Source organism: Pollicipes pollicipes, unplaced genomic scaffold (assembly GCF_011947565.3).
Source record: "Pollicipes pollicipes isolate AB1234 unplaced genomic scaffold, Ppol_2.1 Scaffold_4002;HRSCAF=4701_pilon_pilon_pilon, whole genome shotgun sequence".
NCBI classification, from domain to species: domain Eukaryota; kingdom Metazoa; phylum Arthropoda; class Thecostraca; order Pollicipedomorpha; family Pollicipedidae; genus Pollicipes; species Pollicipes pollicipes.
In genome coordinates, this window is record NW_023596420.1 from 36,904,105 (window position 1) to 36,923,794 (window position 19,690).

General features: G+C 52.2%; 1 protein-coding gene across 1 annotated transcript; it reads left to right on the top strand.

The window, feature by feature from the left end:
• The first annotated feature begins 303 nt into the window (after nt 1-303).
• Nucleotides 304-19,424, top strand: LOC119093897 (uncharacterized). The gene is made up of 5 exons (XM_037216907.1): nt 304-561; nt 12,277-12,444; nt 16,842-16,932; nt 17,384-17,480; nt 18,899-19,424. The coding sequence occupies exons 1-5, from the start codon at nt 479-481 to the stop codon at nt 19,093-19,095; spliced, it is 636 nt and encodes a 211-aa protein (XP_037072802.1). The 5' UTR covers nt 304-478; the 3' UTR covers nt 19,096-19,424.
• Nucleotides 19,425-19,690: the final 266 nt, after the last annotated feature.

Here is a 19,690-nt window from a genome sequence, read left to right on the forward strand (position 1 = left end):
GCCGCCACGCTAAGATCTAGGCATAGTTACCCACATGAGAAGTGCAAACACATTCTGGCAGAGGCAACTTTCATGTCTTGATAGCTTACCGTCTCGTCCGTCGCTCCCAGACTCATATGACTGCTACGTCACATTTTTAGTAAATGTCGCAACATCCTCTACTTAAGCAATAGCCTCTACAGTTTCGGAGTTTATCATCTCAGGAGAAAGGTGAGTCAGAAACGCACGCCCTGTTTGACGAAAGAGCGTAATTCCTTTTACTCCGACTTGGTTTGATGAAAAATTGCCTGGAGAGATCCGTGAACGACAACTGGCAACAAGCTTCGAACGATACCAGCTTACGAACGAAACGAAGATCACAGAAGGTGATTTCAAGCTGATCGTGTGTAAAAATGTTCCGTGTTTACTTATCAGTTAACCGCATAGGAAGGCACCATTTTATCTCATTAAAGATCGAATAAGCACAAGCCGTATTTGAATGAACTTGCTACCCTTCACATCCGCTAACGACCAACTCAACCAAATCGACGACAGGATGTCAATCGGAAACAAGGAGACCATGTAAGTGCTCTTCCACACCCATGGTGAGGTTCTCTGGCGCGTAATAGGCGCATGTGTGAAGCACCCAGTGTTGACTGAATGAGAGCTCTTGCGGTACGTGAGGACTGCTGTGCTGGGGAAGCGTCATTGGAAGTAGACAGGAGTTTCACAGTTTATTGCAAAAAACTAAACCACTGCAAAAAAAGCTGCTGGGGGTTGCATTTGACTTTGGTGCAATTATATTTGATCGAAACACAACTCTTACCCGATCTACTAAAAAGTGATTGGTGTGGGCACCTGACCGACCCCAGCGGTGATCACTCCTGTGGCTTCGCGTTTGGGACCGCCCACCTTCGACCTTGTGAGAACAGTGGGGAACAGTGTGCTGGGGGGCATGTTAGAAATTCGAGATGAGTATGCGTTTCAAGACTGGCACCTTGATAGGGCGTACTGCGAAGGTTTTATTCTTGCACCCTGACGCATCTGCGTCGGTGGATCTGGACGGAGTATCGCAGCGCATATGCTTCTCGTGCGATTACATTATGCGGCAGTGTCCTTATAAGTTAGCTCCGGCGTGTTCGGAGAACTCGAGACAAGAAGTTGGCTTGCTCTTGAACTGCTCCTGCGTTACACGAAGGCGCCGCCGTAAATGACCTCGTTGGTTTAATGACTAAAAGTGACATTAAGTTAACGGAGCTGCATTCAACACGATTGAGCCGTTCTCAGAAAGTTTAATGGGCGACACCTGTATGGTATGGTAAAGTAAAGTATGGCATGGATGCGTCTGACCGTAGGTCGCTCGCGATCTACACCTTCGAATGGCCACCCGCAATTTATGACACGACTTGTTGGAAAGCACTGCATCATGCCCCAAAACACATCCGGTCATAAAGGCACATCCTTGGTGTTGCTCGGTTACCTAGTACCTCTTCGCATCTGAGTTGAGGAAGGGCTATCGACCATGAGGGTACCATGTCACCTAACAAGCAATTGCACGTCGTGATCCCATCGCTACACATACAGAGCATGAGCGTGCATTTGGTCGAAGAAGATAATAGTATTATCCACCAGTAGCTTGATGTTGGGCAGACTGCCGAGTAGCTGAGGTCTTTCCGTCTAGGAAATTTGCCAGGTTGCACATACTGCATGACCATTACTTGTCTGTATAGTTTCTTTTCGGAGCGGGATCCGTCTCTGACTCCAATATTAGCATCCTTTGTTTGGGTGGGACAACTCTTAAGGGCCAGCTGTTGCTGCCTGCGAAGTGGGTATTTCCTGCACACTGCCCTTCTTCCTCCATTTCCATGCGCGTTCCGTCGTCCACCCTCTCCAGACAGCCAACGCCGGCGCCTTCGTCTCAATGGCAGCTGTCGTTACTATGGCGACGCGACTCTGATTGGCGGTCGATGCTGCAAGGATTGCGCAGGTGGTGGCCGCTAATAGAGCCGGCGCTGCGGCCGCCGGCCCCGCCAACAATGGCCCGCTGTTTTGGCTGGCTTCGGCGGCACGGTGGTCACCGGTTCGGCAAACGCTCGGTAAGTCCGCACTATGGATGTCTGTGCACATGATGTGCGGCTTTCAGAGCCATTGGACGGCGCACAAATCCGCATCGGAGGCCCGGCTGTCACTGCCCCCCCCCCCCCCCCCCCACCGCCCCACGGTTCCACAAGGCGACAGATGGCCGGGGGCCAGGGGAGGCTGAGGCCCTTTAAAGTGCGGACAAACTACTAATGTGCTCCTAATAGACTCAGGAGACTCGTAATAGATTTGTCGGCTTAATGAGGGGCGCCCGATTTTGTACAGTAACAGATAGAGGGGCGCTCAAAGCGCTCGGCCGGGGGCGTGCCCCCGGGGGTCCGGGAGCGGGGGGCCGCCGCCGCCGAGGTGTCGCCCAATGGGCCGCTAATCCGGCGGCCCGCTGCCGGAAGAATGGAGCGACGAGTGGCACTATTGTGCGCCGCGCCGCGCATAAAGGCCGACATGTGCACGCGGCGGGGCGCCGTGCCGGGAGACCCGGCCCGGCCCGGCCCGGTCTCAGCCTCGCCGCCCGCGCCGCCCCCCACGCAAACATGCATTATTCAGGGGTGCGGGAGTGTTTGCGGAGATGGCTCGGCGAGTGTGTCCCGCGCGATTGTGGCGGCTGACTGTGTGTGGTAATGCGTGCCCGGTGATGACGAACGATATAGGGTGATGAATACTGATGACATTGTGCGACTCGTGTCGACAAACGCTAAGGGATGGATCCCATTGTGATACAGAGCGGGAAGGCCAATAGACAGAGGAGGTGAACCTGTTTCAACTGGATTTATATCACGCTATTGCTTATTTGGTGCAGGTAGAGCAGGCACTGAAGCTAGCATGTTTGGCGTTTCGTATTGTGTGGTGGTTCTCATGCACATTGAGGCATGTTATGAATGCAAATTGAATCACCTTTTGATTACAAGGCGTGTAACCATGTGTTTTTGACATGATGTGGAATTCACATTTTTTCAATTGCACGCGCTTCAAAACCCCACGGAGCTATGAGAACCTCTGCATTGTTCGCTTTATCAATGGATGCATGAGTTATCAACATGCGACTTTCGACGGTCCGAGGCAATTCCGAAAGAAGGCAAGCATTTCGCCAAAGGTGCTGCCAAGCACCACTTTTCTCCGTCTCACGTCGTAGGTATTCAACTGCGTTCGAAGAGCAGGTAGAATAGTTGAGCAGCTGCTTTAGCCAACAGTCCTCAACAAAAATTTGGCTCGGAGCCATTGCAGTGAGCACATAAACCCATTGGCATCCCCAATTTGCATTAACCAATGCATTAACTTTTCTGCATTAACCCTTGTATTATGCATACTGACTGCATTTTATTGGTCGATAGATCAATAAGATCGATCACTGTCTGAAAGAATCTAACACTTTCATCTTTCTAGATCCCGTTTGCGATGCGCACCAATATTTATGTCACGGGTGGCATACATGTCCGTGCAATCATACACACCTGATGTGTAAGTATGAGCACAAGGTCTCGGCCAGCTAATTCTCTGGCCGTTGTCCATTGTTATTAAGTCTAGAGATGGACTGGATGGTGTTCGACTTCAGTTATTTTCACATCACATCCCACATTTGTTCTTGGAATTGCTGGGAATTGTAGTGGGGTCTTCTTTTTACTAGTCCAGCGCTTTGGCGGTCACCATGCGCTTTTGGTTGAAAGTCGAACACCATCCAGTTCCTTTTAGAACTCGATATCACCTGCCTACGGCCGGAGAATGAACAGGCCGAAACGATGCGTACGTACTAACAGACCAGAAGAGCATGGTAGTCAGAATAGTTATTCTTCGGTCCGTGATATTCACACCTCGTCTCAATAAAGATGTAGAGCGACAATATGTATGTTGTTGAAAGCAACCGCTAATTTTAGCGACACCCCGTCTGCGACTTAGAGACTCGCGTCCACGGGCGGATCCAGAGGGAGGGGGGGGGGGGGGCACGAAACCACGCACTTCCCTTGGGTTCCTAATAAAGCCATAGGCTCCGAAGGGGCTCATAGGTTGCCGAACAAGTGCAATTCTTTTAAACACAAAAACGCAACACAATTTGACGTATTTGGACTTCTAGGCGACCAAGAGCGATCGCGAGCGAAAGTGAGGGGCTCTCGAGTAAACAAAAAAAGGATTGAAAAGCTTTTCATTGGGAATTCTAAGCCTCCTTACGCTGTCCGGGGGCCCTACGCTGTTACCGTGAGACCCATATGCCCACTTTCAGGGTTATTCCAATAGTTAAGAAGCCTTCTACGCTGCCCTCGATTTCTTTGCATTTGCTTGGAGGGCCGTGCGCCGTTGCTGAGTCCTCATGCTGGCGTGCCGGGCGCTCTTGTCAATCAGGGGCCTTCCACGGATTCTTTCCATTCGTCAGAAAGACTCTGTACGCTGTAGCCGGGCCCTATATTTTACCTTGCCGGGGTATTCTCGGTTACTCAGAGGCCTTTTATGGTGATCTCGGTCAACCTACCGACACACTCGTGATTTGTTCATGGGCCTTCTACATTGGTTGAAGGCGCTTCGAATTCTCTGTCACTTGCTAACACACTTGTCGGGGCCCCATCTGTTAACTTGCTTGGGCACACTGGATTGTTTGGGTGCTCTGCATATCGGGTATCTTAATGCACGGCCCTACGCTCCTGTCGGGGGCCATCTGATAACCTGCTCGTGTGCACTCAGTCTTTCGGGGGCCCTCCACACTAGGTCTTGGGTACTTCCTATTTTAATGAATTGCCCTACGCACTTGTCGGTTCCTCCTCTGTTCGCCTTCTCGGCCACACTGGATTGCTCGGGGGCCCTGTATGTTGGGTCTTGGTGTTTAAATTAAGGACCCTACGTTCCCATCGGGGCCATCTGATGACCTGGCCGGATACACTTTCCACCATTGTTCGGGGCCCCTCCGCACTGGGTTTTGGGTACTTCTTATTTGAATGGAAGGCCCTACGCTCTTTTCGGGCCCGTTCTGATAAGTTGTCCGTGCGCATTCGATCATTCGGGGGAAATTTACATCGGGTCTTGGGTAATTCTTGCTTTAATGGAGGTCCCTGCGTTCTTGTCATTGGGGTGTCACCACGCACTCAGCTGCTGAGGTCATCCGGCATCGCCTGCCTCCCACCCTGGCAGGAAGGGCGGGTACCGCGGGGAATCGAGCCCCGTACCTCTGGTTTCCAGGACGCGCAGCGGCTAACGCAGACGCGTTAACCGCTACACTATCGATACCACGCTCTTGATGGGGAGCCTATATGCTAACCTGCTCTGGCGCACCCGATCGTTCGGGGCCCTCCTCGTTGCGTCGTGAGCATTCCTTATTTGAATGGAAGGTCCTACGCTGTTTTCGGGGGCTTCTATCTGTTAACCTGCTCTGGCACATTCGATCATTCCGGGATCCTTCACGCTGTGCCTTGGGTGCTTGTTTGAATGGATGGCCTTATGTTCTTGGCGGGTCCCATCTATTAAGCTGCTCGGGCCACTGGCGGATACGGAGGGGGAGGGAAACACGAGACTATGTCCTTATGGACCATACCGAGGGGGCCCATAGGCTCCGAAGGGGGCCATAACCAGCCGGCCGGGCGCAGTTTTCTAACAAACAAACAAAAACACAGCAAAATTGGACGCATTTGTGCCCACAGGCGGCTAAGAACGGTCGCAAGCCAAAGTAAAGAGTTCATAGGCAGCTGAAGTTAATTCTTCGCTGATTGAGAAGGTGCTGGTTGGGGGAAATAATGGGGCTCAAAACGCTGCCCACGGACCTTACTGTCAGCCTTCTACGTCCGCTTAACCTGACACTACTTATCGTTTATGGTCCTGCCATGCTGGTCTTAGGTTTTTTCGCTCGTTCTGAGGACCCTAACTTGTTGGCAGGAGTATCTTTGTTGACCTAACGCGGAACCCATGATCGCTCAGGTTCCGTCCTCATCGGCCTTGGTGCCTTAGCCTCAGATTAGCAGTCGGATATGCGCCGATGAGTTTTTACGCGTAATTGTCGGATGTAAATTTACGTGCCGCCGGCGCCGTTTGTCATTTTCCTTGGCTGTTGAGTGTGTGGCACTTATACTTGTGCATCACGTTCTTAGAATATTTTGAATGCTAGGACATTTTGCACTCCTTTATAACAAGGGAAAAAATATGCATCATCGGCCATCAGCTGATTACATCGCCCAGCCGGCCAGCCGTAAATAAGTCAGGAATTATTTTCGTGTCTGTTTTTGATGGTATTTAATAGCCAACCTAACTTCATTTTGCCTGTTTTTCTGAAACTTTTAGCCTATAAAATCGCATGATTTAATATGATCTGGAGAAAATCACTGAGCCCCATGCGTGTGCATACGTAGCACGCCTGGCTTTACGGCGGTGGGTTTACCGGCCGTTGCGCCCGCCCATCAGTCTCCGCGCATGTGCTGGTGGCGTCACGTACTACAGAGCTGGAGGAGCACGAAATCACACGACGACCCTCCGCTCTAACCTGCGGGCATCACTAACATGTACAGCAACATAACCTGTTGTTTGCCGGTCGGTTGTCGCGTTTCAGTGTGCATTTGTGAATTTATATTTTAACAGCCATAGCATAGCCATATGCTCTTAATAGATTCCGAGAAGGATAGTTTGGAAACAAACCGCGCGTTTTTTTCCAGACCAGAGGTCAGAGACAACACGGACGGTTGGTTACGCATACTGACTTGCTCTTTTCCTTTGCCTATAGGGCGGGAAATAGATAAAGGTCCTCCTCTATAGTGCGTTAGAAGCATGCAACGCTAGGGGCACTGCGGTCAAAAACGCGATGTGTTTGTCCTTCCTGCCCTGCTCAGCAGGCCCGAAGTAATCAAGGATCTGAGGATCCGGACAGCACCGCCGCACCCGCGGTGTTGTCCAGTCAGCTCTGTCCAGCTGGGGCTTAGTGCGGCACAGCCTATCCAACTGGGGGTTAATGCGGCGCAGCCTATCCAGAGCATCCGCTGTCGATGAAACAGCATAGCCAACGCAACTGGAAGGCATGAATATACCGTTAAAGGTATGCATCCGGTACGTGCTAAATTGTGTCTGGTATATTGACAGTGCCCATGAATTTGGGTCGTTCTTACGAACAAAGTCGGTTTTTCAGAGGTTTATTATAGTGTGAGTGAAAAGCTCTTGATGCAGAATGTCGGAACTACAAACTTTGTGGAGCCTTAAAATTTATGATCGGTACGCCACAAGCGGTTAACAAACCACAAATTTGGATGGCTTCTTTTGCTCGCTTTCCCCGTGTGAGGTGAGCGGGTAAATATTTTTGTTTCATCTTATTTTATCGTACTCTGAATGCACGAGGAGAGCCGACAAAGCTTCTAAAACAATGCGCTGGAAGTTTCATCGGTTGTCTTGCACCGCAGGACGTGCGGAGACTTACCCAACAGAATGGGCTTGCATGACATGGTTGCATTGAACATGTCCCAGCCAATACACTCCCTGAATAATGCATAAGGTAGCTGAAGCGCTTTGCAAAATGAATCACAGTAAAATATCATTAGATTGGATAAATATCATGACAACAACTAGCCAGCAGTACTGAGAATACTTCCAACATTTATATGTAGGGAAACAGCCCTCAGTTTGCGGACCACACAGGTAAATAGCCCCAACTTAGTCCTCCCGGACGAAAATCAGAAAGCTGTCGGAAAGGCACATGGTCGATTGCATTCACCAGCGGAGTCGTACGAGCCCCAAAGGCTGGAAGGAGATCAGAGACGATGTTCTGACCACCGTGTTACCACGAACACTTTGTGGCTATTGCTAAAACGATTCAAAGTTCGGTGCAACTGTTCGTCCGCCTAAGTATCCCCAGCACTCACACCCAGGCTGGGCGATGACACCGCGCCAGCCTATCCTAGAGCTGCGCAACTGACTTCCTCCTAGGGTGGACATGCCATGTGCTGTTTTCAGTCCGAATCAAAGCGACCGTGTGTGTGTGGTGCTCAAGCACACGATCAGACACAGTCTGAATCAGAGCGGCTGTGTGTGCGGTGCTCAAGCACGCGATCAGGCAGTCTGAATCAGAGTGTTTGTGTGTGCGGTGCTCAAGCACACGATGAGGCACAGTCTGAATCAGAGCGGCTGTGTGTGCGGTGCTCAAGCACACGATGAGGCACAGTCTGAATCAGAGCGGCTGTGTGTGCGGTGCTCAAGCACACGATGAGGCACAGTCTGAGCCAAAGTAGTCGTGCGGTGTGTTAGACACACAGCGGTCGTGTCTTCCAGCATGACACAGGCGAACGGTCGACTGTGTCTCATCTCCCTGCACGCCCCTGTCACACCGCAATTCTCTGGGTCGGGTGTGTGTTGTGCCTGACCGAGAGCGGCTGCAGAATGTGTGGCGCAGTCCGAGCTGGAGCCATCCTACGGTGTGTCACAGCCTGACCCAGGGAGATCGAGCGGTATGTTTTGGTATGACCCAGAGAAATCGAGTGGTATGTTTCGGTATGACCCAGAGAGATCGAGTGGTATGCTTCAGTCTGGCCCAAAGAGATCGTGTGGCATGTTTCAGCACGACCCAGAGAGATCGTGTTGTATGATTCAGCATGGCCCAAAGAGATAGAGTGGTATGTTTCGGCATGGCCCAGAGAGATAGAGTGGTATGTTTCGGTATGTCCCAGAGAGAAAGAGTGGTATGTTTCGGTATGGCCCAGAGAGATAGATTGGTATGTTTTGGTATGGCCCAGAGAGATCGAGTGGTATGTTTTGGTATGGCCCAGAGAGAAAGAGCGGTATGTTTTGGTATGGCCCAGAGAGATCGAGTGGCATGTTTCAGTCTGACCCAGAGAGACCGTATGACAGGATGCGCTATGAAAAAGAGCTGCTTTGTAGTATGCTACAGTATGACACGGAGTGGCTGTGTGACATGTTGACTGCGGAAATTCGAGGCCAACATAACATGACTGTGTGGAGGGGCAAATTCCCCACGATGGCCTACTTTTCCCCGCAGTTATCCCATGCTGCCTCGTGCTTCGCGGTCAAAACTGAGGCACTTCTGATCCCAGTTCGTAAGAAAGATCAGCCCTGACGCATTTTGACACCTTTGCGATCGGAGTCAGGTGTACCTCAAATGTTGAGACTCAGCCGTGGCTGGAATCGGGTGTTTCCGATGCATTTGTACGTTTCTACAATTGCAGTTGCGCGAACCGATGCAGTGTTATCAGGCATCACCGTCATCTACGTTGAGCGTCGCTAAGCCACTGCATGTTAGTATCACGATCTAAATATGATGTATCTGTGACACTGCAGTTCTCTGTGGCTGGAATGAAGCACACATGATAAAACTCTGTGACACTGCAGTTCTCTGTGGCTGAAAGGAAGCACACATGATAAAACTCTGTGACACTGCAGGTCTCTGTGGCTGGAATGAAGCGCACATGATAAAACTGGGCGTCTTTATTTTGGGATCCTGAGACAAAAAAACAGAAATCAAAGTTAACACGCGCCCGGGTGGCCGGTTGGATACCCTTCGCTCGGGTGGGGGGGGGGCAATTTGACCCCCTGAGATATCGGGAACTAAAAGAGCTAGAAACACGAAATTCACAGAGTGCATTGGCCTTTACGTGAACTCTCTTAGCTCAAATTTTGAGATTCCTAGATTATAACCTTCGGGTCAAATAAGGTAAAAAAGGGTCAAATTTCGGATGGGTCTCCAAAGGGCCCCTAGAACCTAGACAACTATTCTTAAACGAATGTCATCCGCTCAGTTAAGGTCAGTGACCTCGTTTGACCTTTTAACACGCGCCCGGGTGGCCGGTCGAGTACTATTCGCCTGGGTGGAGGGGGTCAATTTGACCCCTCCTTCACCCCGCCCCTGAGATCTCAGGAACTAAGAGAGCTGGAAACACCAAATTCACCAGGTGTGTTGACCTGTACGTGAAATCACTTAGGTCAAAGTTTGAAGTTTCTAGGTAATGACCTTCAGGTCAGATAAGGTCAAACAAGGTCAAACTTCATGTTGGTCTTCAAAGGGCCCCTAGAACCTAGGTTACTGTTCTAAGCAAAATATCACACGCTCAGTTAAGGTCAGTGACCTTGTTTGGCCTTTTAAAGGTCATTATGACCAAAATGATAAAAGATTGTTTTGAGTTTCGCATTTGGATAAGCGACAAAGATTAAGCTAAGCAGCATTTTCCTAAAAACAAAATGTTGGCCTGGGTCATTTTAGGTCAGTGGTGTTCTGATGTATAGGAACATCATAGGTGTATAGTGCGGTTCCTGTTATCAATGTATTCGAAATGAGCACCAGAAACCAGCCTATACATCAAGCCAGATAGTAATAAAACAGGTTGGTTTGGACCTTGTTCTGACCTTGATGTCTCACTCTAGGTCAGGCCTATTTGTTTATTCAATTGTTGTGTTGCCTAAGAAAATATCTGAGAGATGTGTGGATTCGTCTAACACTCCGTTATATGATCGGAGTCAACGATTCCTTAGAACGTGCCTACGCTGAAACCATGGCCTGAATTTGACCTGTCATAGGTCAATAACCTTGCGAGGTACATTTAAATTTTTGATGTTGCACGATTCGCTATTCAGTTGTCTACAGCTATGCAAAATTCGGCGCGGCTGCGGTGCACCGTTCGGAAACCATTCTGGGAAAACCTTCGGGGGATCAATGTGACACCCGCACCCGAGCACGTGTGAAGACGCTGCCGCTCTTCTCTTGATGGAAAAGACACCCCCAAGGCTCTGCAGTGCGCTGAATGATGAGATTTAGACACTCAATCCGGACAGTTTTCCGCTCCGTCACGAACATTATAAACTCACTGGACACCGGCGCTATTTGTTGGGCGTTTTCATGCTTTCATAGCGCGCCCCTCCGCATCGGGATCTGCATGATGCATTATGATCTGTGTGGTGACAATCCTCCCTATATTCTCGAATCATCACTGACTATCGCCGTCACAACTTACGCAAGAGTCGTACGCTAGAGGAAAAAGTAACTAAGTAAATGGCGCAGTTTCGCTTTATATATATATATATATATATATATATATATATATATATATATATATATCCGTGATACTATTTTGCAGTAACTCACCTTGCGAAAGTGAGTTACACGGGAGCCGAGAACTATTTGGTCAAAAGCCATACTCAAACTTGAGGTAGTTCGTGCACGAGTGTGAGAGTGATGTACATAAAGTGCGCTACGTCGTCCAATATCATCCATAATCGATATGATGCCGGATCTGACACCATATACCCTCAGCACCTGAGTGCGTTGTAAAGGATTTCGAAACTGGAGTGTTGCTGGATTCCAGACCGACAGGAATCCCGTCACTCACAGGCAAAGGGTTGCACGCGGAATGTTGAATGTATCTATGAGCTCAAGTAAATAATTTCATGGCGCAGCGTGCCCTCCCCTCATGCACACGCACACATACACGCGCGCACGCATGTACGCACGCACGAAACGCACTCGGAGTGGTCATCGGTGTTTAATGGTTCAACACAGTGACCAGATCAGGGTTTAACCAAAGTTGTCCTGTTACAATTCCCGAATTCCAACAGACATCAAGTGAGTGCAGTCTTTGGCTTATCTGCATTCGGGATGTGTCTACAGAGATGACGGTAACATCAGTGTCTGACATAGAGCATGTTATAGTTTGACCCAGATCAGTCATGAACCATATCACAGTATGACCCAGCTACAGAGAGCCCCGCTCTGTGTTGCGAACTGACCCGAATAAGTGTTGTTGTGTTGTGTTGTATGTTACATGTCGTATGTTACAATCCAACTTATACCCCTGAGCGGCCATGAGGTGTGCTGCAGTCTGACCCAGGGTGGCCGGGCAGTGTGTTGCAGTTCGACCCACGGTGGCCGAGCAGTGTGTTGCGGTCTGATCCAGCGCGGCCGTGTGGAGTGTTGTAGTCTGATCCAGGGCGGCCGTGTGGTGTGTTGCAGTCTGATCCAGGGCGGCCGTGTGGTGTGTTGCAGTCTGATCCAGGGCGGCTCTGTGGCGTTGCAGTCTGATCCAGGGCGGCTCTGTGGCGTTGCAGTCTGATCCAGGGCGGCCGTGTGGAGTGTTGCAGTCTGATCCAGAGCGGCCGTGTGGTGTGTTGCAGTCTGACCCAGGGCGGCCGTGTGGTGCGTTTTGGTGTGATCTAGGGCGACCGTGTGGTGTGTTGTAGTCTACCCCTGAGCGGCCATGTGGTGTGCTTCAGTCTGACCTAGGGCGACCGTGTGGCGTGTTGCAGCCTGCAGGCGGTACTGCTGGCGCTGGTGGCCACCCTGTCCTGGGGCGGGCCCTTCCGCAGAGGTCCCGCCGCCGGCGCCATCCTGCCCGACCGTCATCACGTGACCGAGCACCTGGAGGGCACCATGGACCAGCAGAGCGTCCAAAACATCAGCGACGATGAGCTGAGGTGAGGGGTACGGCAGGACGGCCTGGGCTCAGATGGAGGGGTCGCGTATGTACATACATACATACGTCTGTGTCCAGTGCACCAGCTGGAACTAAGGAGTACCCGCGCTGCTAACACCTGGGAGGTATCCATCTCCGTACCGTAAGCCGGGAACAGGTACTGTAACTGCACACTGCAATGACATTCGCAGGGCTTACTATGCTTTATCACTGCGGAAATCTATGGTGGGGGTTTTCGTGGTCTGGATTGCTAGCACCTTTTGGCTTATAGAGATGTTCAGCGTACCTTCTTTTGCGAATCATGCGTTGTTTGTGTTAACTTGTATGACTTACGACTATGACATTTCAGCCCGATGCGCATACGTTTGTACAACTCGTTTGAATGGAATGACCCATCAAAATTGATGTTATGGTATTGTTGTATAGCTGTAGTTCTGATTCCAAGCAGCACTTCCTTCACCGCAGCAAAGCCCCAACGACTGGCCTACTGACACTTCCGCGCATTGGCTTCGGTGGTAAGATTACGAACTTAATTGTTGTCACAATGAAAGCGTCGCCAGGTAATTCTGAGGTCCACCGCGCTTCTGTCAACGCAAACATATTGCAGAATCATCATAGTATGACGAAAAGAACTGCTGGAAAATATTGTATGAAGCAGGAGAGTACGTCGTGTCCTGCATACTTCGATGGTATCGTTCAGGAAGCCCGATGCCTTCAAAACATTGAAAATCCTTAAGTTGTTAAGTGCATTTGCGAGGAACACTTTGCACATAGATAAGGCAGTAGCAATAGCCTTATGCCTGGTAGAAAGGCCAGGAGAATGGAGATATAGATGCCTTGATATTTCGGCAACATGCCTTTGTCGGAACGAATAGCATAAATAACTTTAAAATTCTCTGCCGATGAACCTTCTCGATTTTTCAGGTTTTCCAATACATTCCTCAGCTTTTTTATTTAAAAAAAAACTGAAAAATGGGGTAGGATCATCGATAGACAATTTCAAATTCCTTCTGCTGTTCATTTCGATAAAGGGCATGTTGCCGAAATATCGACTCATCGATATCTCTATTCTCCTGGTTTTTCCTAAAGGAATAAGGTTAATACTATTTTAAAATCCTATAGCATTCAATGAAACAGCTATGAACGATGATTGCAGTTAAAATAGCCACGCTGATTTGAGTCCCTACAATGCTGAGTAGGTCGGCGTCTTCATCAATTGATTTGCTTCTGTATATCACGTTTAGATTGGTGAAAGCGGTACATCAGAGACCGCCCCTTACTTTGAACATATTTTGTATTCTAAAAATTGTTCTGCAACTTGTTCATTTGGTACCGCGCACTCAGAACCGCGATCTGTACCAAAGTTGAGGACGACTTTTTTCGTGATTGCACCAGTGCAGCTTCTCAATCTAGTAGACCAGTTTAATTTATTGTTCGCATGAGACGGGTGACGTGGTAAAAGGCATGATTTTAATAATGTGTGGTGATCCAGATTGTGTTGAAAGTTAAACTAATAAAAACAGAATTGGGGGCACGGAAAAACCATCTTAATTCGCCCATCATTCAATTGGATTCACACATTTGGAAGTTGGTAAATTATAAAGACAGAAAGACATAAAGGCATCTGGCCGACAAGACCCGGAAGGGCCTATCGAGGTTGGTCTACCTCAGATTGTGTACACATCCTCGAAACTAATTGTACCCCCTGACCTGCATAAACTTAGCTATAACTGAGATCTTTAGACCGATGGAGCTTGTCCAAACGGTTCTTAAATGTTGCTAGAGAGAAACTTCCTGCAACTTCTAACATCGCATAATGCATTAGGTCGCGAAAGCTCACAAAAAGCGCAAGCAAAACAATTTTTGAATTAGTTCCCTTGCTGCCTAGCTCCATGGGGCTCAAGGTGGTAATTCCCTCTATATGTTTTAAGCAGTTTCCGTCATGACGGTAGATGCTTTCCCCAGGTTAAAAGGCGCTGCATCACTGCCCTGGGATTGCGCCTTTGACATCGCTGGAAAATAGACCGGACACGGGTCCACATGAACCTCACAATTTCTGTCGATAATTGTTGGATTTATACATATCTGCAACTTTTGTCACTGCCACTAAGTTATCGTAAGCAGTGCAAAAACTTTCGGTGGGCATTATTTGCAGTGAGCTGTACCATGCGCTTTTAAAAGTTCGTGGCCATATCGCCTCATTTTCCCTCGGCCACAGGCCCAGAAATTGATGTGCTCAAAACTGATTTGCAAGGGTGATATTTTCCACTCCCCGGTCGATCGCTCGCACGCCTTTGGGTCGGAAAGTGCTGAGATGTGTGGTGATCCCTAGGCGGTTTATCAGCCCACACTATGAAGTCAATTTCACATCTTTGGCCGCACTCAATGCTGAGACCTGACGTGAAAACTGAAACACCAACGAACGGACCCGAGGCAAGTTCTCGTGCACACGCGACCGGTTACTCACGGCGATCCACACCGTTGCCATTGTCAATGTCCCCACTCTGTCAGAACGTGTTGGTTTCGTGCCGCCGGACGACGGGCTGTCGACATCTGGGCTTGGTTTCTAACCGGGTCATGCCACTTCTCGGCAATTATACCATGTTACTACTCCCGTGCTATTTGAACGTGGAAAGTTATGTTCACATGAAACAGGTTAGAGAGAACACACCAGGACTGTGTTCGTGCGTCCCACTCTTCTTTGCTGTTCCAAATGCAGGGGGTAACGCCGTCCACGCGGGTGGTTCTATGATGTTTTCCCGGAACGGCGTGCGCGACAGACGTCAAATTGCTTTCGGAGGCAGGTGACCAAACGCTGATAATGAGTGGAAACGCTACATATTATCATTGGTTTCCCACATGCTAGGATGCGATTATTTCGTGTTCTCTCTGGGTGAATGTGATTGTGCGCAATTTTTCTTTCATTGCAGAAGGCATAGCAAGCATGACTGTGTGACGCCACACTTAGGGCACCTATGGGCAACGACAATCGGCTTTAGTTCTCGTTTCGATCCTGGAGCCGCTAAAAGGAGAATTGGGGGGGGGGCAAAAAATGCGTCCGACCACAAAACATTTGCCCCAAAATTGTCGTCCAAGGTTTGCCAGGTCGGCTGCCAGGTGCTGCCAGCCGCTGCCAAGTTGGCTGCCAGGTCGACTGCCAGCTACTGCCGCTCGCTGCTAGGTCGGTGCCAGGTCGGCTGTTAGCCGTTGCCAGCCGCTGCCAGCCACTGGTAGCGGAAAAAGGTGGTCGCTCGAACACAGCTGTCAACAAAAGCGTGGCACGAAAGTGACTTGAACTCAACTGCATAAAGCTACGACCGGTGATTATTATAACCTCCCAGAAATGTTACAGTTTGGGTCGGGCCGTTCGAGACGGGCGCTGCCTCACTGTCCAAGGAGCCAGCCGTGGCGTTGTTAGCAATCATTCCTGCCGGTGTGCGTTATATCAGCAGTCCTAGCTTCAACGCAAATTGAATACCTGCTTATGAAAAACGCCGCACTCTCCGTCACCGGTTTTCTCAAAACAATTTCACAGCCAGCAGCTCGCACACATAAGATTATAATCGGGCAACAGCACATCCTCCCCAGCGGCATTGCGTAATAAATTCACAAAGAGCCGTCGGCCCCGCCCGCCTCCTTTCCATCATCAGCTGCGCGGTTGCTGTTTCGCTGAGGCCATGCGTCGTCGGCGCGTGACAGACGGCGGGTCCGTGTCCCTCTCTGCGCCGCCGCTGGGTCCTGCCTGCGGGTCCTGCCCGCCGGAGCCGGCCGTCTAGGGCGGCCGTCTCGGCCCCAGTGCCACTTGGGCCGGCGGGCTGTCTCTGGATCTGCCCGCCGGAGCCGGCCGTCTCGGGCGGCCGTCTCTGGCCCCTGCCCGCCGGAGCCGGCCGTCTCGGGCGGCCGTCTCTGGCCCCTGCCCGCCGGAGCCGGCCGTCTCAGGCGGCAGTCTCTGGCGGCCGTCTCGGCCCGGAGCCGCCGGGGCCGGCGGGCTGTCTCTGGATCTGCCCGCCGGAGTCTGCCGTCTCGGGCGGTCGGTCTCGGGCGGCCGTCTCGCCCCGGCGCCGATCAATACGCGGCGGAGCGTCCGCTCCGACTCCGGCAGAAGACACGCCCTTCTGACAGCGCCGGCCGCCGGCCGCCGGCGGAGGCCGGTCGGCGGGGGTGGCGGCCAGAGCCATTCAGAGGCAACCTCTGCGCGCTAGGCAGCGTCTGCCGTGAATGGCGGCATTTGAATAACATTGCGTGAAAGAGAACGCGAGACCAGTGCATGCTTTGAAGGGCCAATTATCATCTAACTTCGGCACAAAGTGAAATGATGAGCTGTGGAAGCGAAAACCATGCCCTCGGCATGTTAAACATATCTGAATGACGGCGTAATAATGGTGTATTGTTTCGCAGGTACCATTATTTCCAGTCACACGACTTCGACGGCAACAAGGCTCTGGATGGCCTAGAGATGCTCAAGGCCGTCCTCCACGCGCCACTGAAGGTACTTACTAAAGTCACATGTATGGCTCTTTGGAACGCTGAACATGACACTGCAAGGTACATTTAAACCCTTCAGGCTCAGTCGACGTGAATGTGTGGGTGCCCTACTTCGTGCTCTGCTCATTACGGAACCCATCTTAATGACATTGCTGGGGTTTGGTGAGTTTTACACATGCCGCTTATGTCTTCTAGTCTGTATCGTGAAGACTACATCCATCGCCGGTCGAGTCTATGAGTTATATATATATATATATATATATATATATATATATATATATATATATATATATTTGAAATGTACATTTTTGTGTCAATATGGCTTCTTTCTAGCACACAACTGGCAAGAGACACAGACTGCAGGCCACAAGCCAACCAAAATAAGTATGCATCAGAATGCCGTAACTGCAAGCCCGCACACGCGTGCGGTCGCTGACTGCATTTTTGTGTTCCAGACAGCCGAGTCAGAATCTGATCCGTCCGAGGCGACCTCGACAGAGGGTCACAAGGACGGTGGCGCAGACCCGATGGAGTCAGCACAGTTCTTCGTAGGTATGGCACACTCAATACGATGCCAAAGAGGGCACCATCTATCAAATTTTGCGATGAGTTACGTCGCGCAAAATAAGTGTTGCGGAAAATATTCGCCTGTTTCACGTGGAACGCACAAAGGTTGCGCACCTTTCGCCGGGGGAGTTGGGTGTTTGTGACTAACAGTGTGCGTTGTTGACTTATATGCGGCGGTAGTGGCGCGGGTGACGTTCTGGAGGCTGTGGGCGGGCAGCTGACGGCGGGAGTGCCCACGGGTGGCGCTCTGGAGGCTGTGGGCGGGCAGCTGACGGCGGGAGTGGCCGCGGGTGGCGTTCTGGAGGCTGTGGGCGGGCAGCTGACGGCGGGAGTGGCCGCGGGTGGCGCTCTGGAGGCTGTGGGCGGGCAGCTGACGGCGAGAGTGGCCGCGGGTGGCGCTCTGGAGGCTGTTGCCGGACGGCTGACGGCGGGAGTGCCCACGGGTGGCGCTCTGGAGGCTGTGGGCGGGCAGCTGACGGCGGGAGTGGCCGCGGGTGGCGCTCTGGAGGCTGTGGGCGGGCAGCTGACGGCGGAAGTGGCCGCGGGTTGCGCTCTGGAGGCTGTTGCCGGACAGCTGACGGCGGGAGTGGCCGCGGGTGGCGCTCTGGAGGCTGTGGGCGGGCAGCTGACGGCGGAAGTGGCCGCGGGTGGCGCTCTGGAGGCTGTGGGCGGGCAGCTGACGGCGGGAGTGGCCGCGGGTGGCGCTCTGGAGGCTGTGGGCGGGCAGCTGACGGCGGGAGTGGCCGCGGGTGGCGCTCTGGAGGCTGTGGGCGGGCAGCTGACGGCGGGAGTGGCCGCGGGTGGCGCTCTGGAGGCTGTGCCGGACGGCTGACGGCGGGAGTGGCCGCGGGTGGCGCTCTGGAGGCTGTGGGCGGGAGCTGACGGCGGAGTGGCCGCGGGTGGCGCTCTGGAGGCTGTTGCCGGACAGCTGACGGCGGGAGTGGCCGCGGTGGCGCTCTGGAGGCTGTGGGCGGGCAGCTGACGGCGGGAGTGGCCGCGGGTGGCGCTCTGGAGGCTGTGGGCGGGCAGCTGACGGCGGGAGTGGCCGCGGGTGGCGCTCTGGAGGCTGTTGCCGGACGGCTGACGGCGGGAGTGGCCGCGGGTGGCGCTCTGGAGGCTGTGGGCGGGCAGCTGACGGCGGGAGTGGCCGCGGGTGGCGCTCTGGAGGCTGTTGCCGGACAGCTGACGGCGGGAGTGGCCGCGGGTGGCGCTCTGGAGGCTGTTGCCGGACGGCTGACGGCGGGAGTGGCCGCGGGTGGCGCTCTGGAGGCTGTGGGAGGACAGCTGACGGTGGAAGTGGCCGCGGGTGGCGCTCTGGATGCTGTGGGCGGGCAGCTGACGGCGGGAGTGGTCGCGGTTGGCACTCTGGAGGCTGTGGCCGGACGGCTGACGCCCTGTTTCAGACGTCATTGACCGGGTTCTGAGTGAAGACGACGGGAACAAGGACGGCTTGCTCAGCTACGCCGAGTTCGTGCTGGCGAACGAGCGGGCTTCGGACCGGATGCGGGAACGAGAACTGGGTCAAGAGCTGGACAGCGAACGGCAGCAGGAGGAACAGCAGGGAGACGATTACACCAGCACCCAGCAAACACACCAGTGATAAGAACGGCTGTGAATTTCCGGACGGCCGGCCAGTTGTATCCGGTTTTGGCAGCATTGCACTGAATGGTCGGCATCATGTGGTTTTCTCATGTACATTCTCACGTCGTTAGGATAAAAACGAGAAAGCTAGGGCATGTGTCAACGATGTTACATTCTTGTAAGTTGAATCATTCCATTTCATCTTCGTGCCATGCCTTGTCTCATCTAGTGATACCTGGCATCTTGAGCTGATAATTGCTGATAATTGCCCACGTGTACACCTTCTCCGTCGTTGTTCTTCCATCGGTACGTGCCTTACAATGAGCGCAAAATACATGCAATATGGCAGCGCAGTTTCTTGGCTTAGTAGCCTGTTTTCAGGTGGCGTGGGTCGATGTATAATTGCGCTTGTTCAGGTGGACTGACAATCAGCTGGCTTCACGCCAATCATCCCCAACCGGTGCAGCTCACCCCCAGAGAGGTGACCACTCGCAGCCAGGCCCTGCTGACCTCACAGCACCTGTTCCTGCGGGACGTGGCCGATACCGTCCCCCCCCCCCCTCCCTCGCCGGGTGCGTGGGCGGGGGCAGCGGCCGGCGCCGGCACGTGGGCCG

What these genes read in the sequence shown, in the direction of transcription:
- LOC119093897 (XM_037216907.1), top strand. Translation starts at nt 479, where the DNA reads ATGAACTTGCTACCCTTCACATCCGCTAACGACCAACTCAACCAAATC. An exon ending in ATCAGCGACGATGAGCTGAG is followed by an intron (nt 12,445 to 16,841) that starts GTGAGGGGTACG and finishes ATTGTTTCGCAG; the next exon opens with GTACCATTATTTCCAGTCAC. An exon ending in GTCAGCACAGTTCTTCGTAG is followed by an intron (nt 17,481 to 18,898) that starts GTATGGCACACT and finishes GCCCTGTTTCAG; the next exon opens with ACGTCATTGACCGGGTTCTG.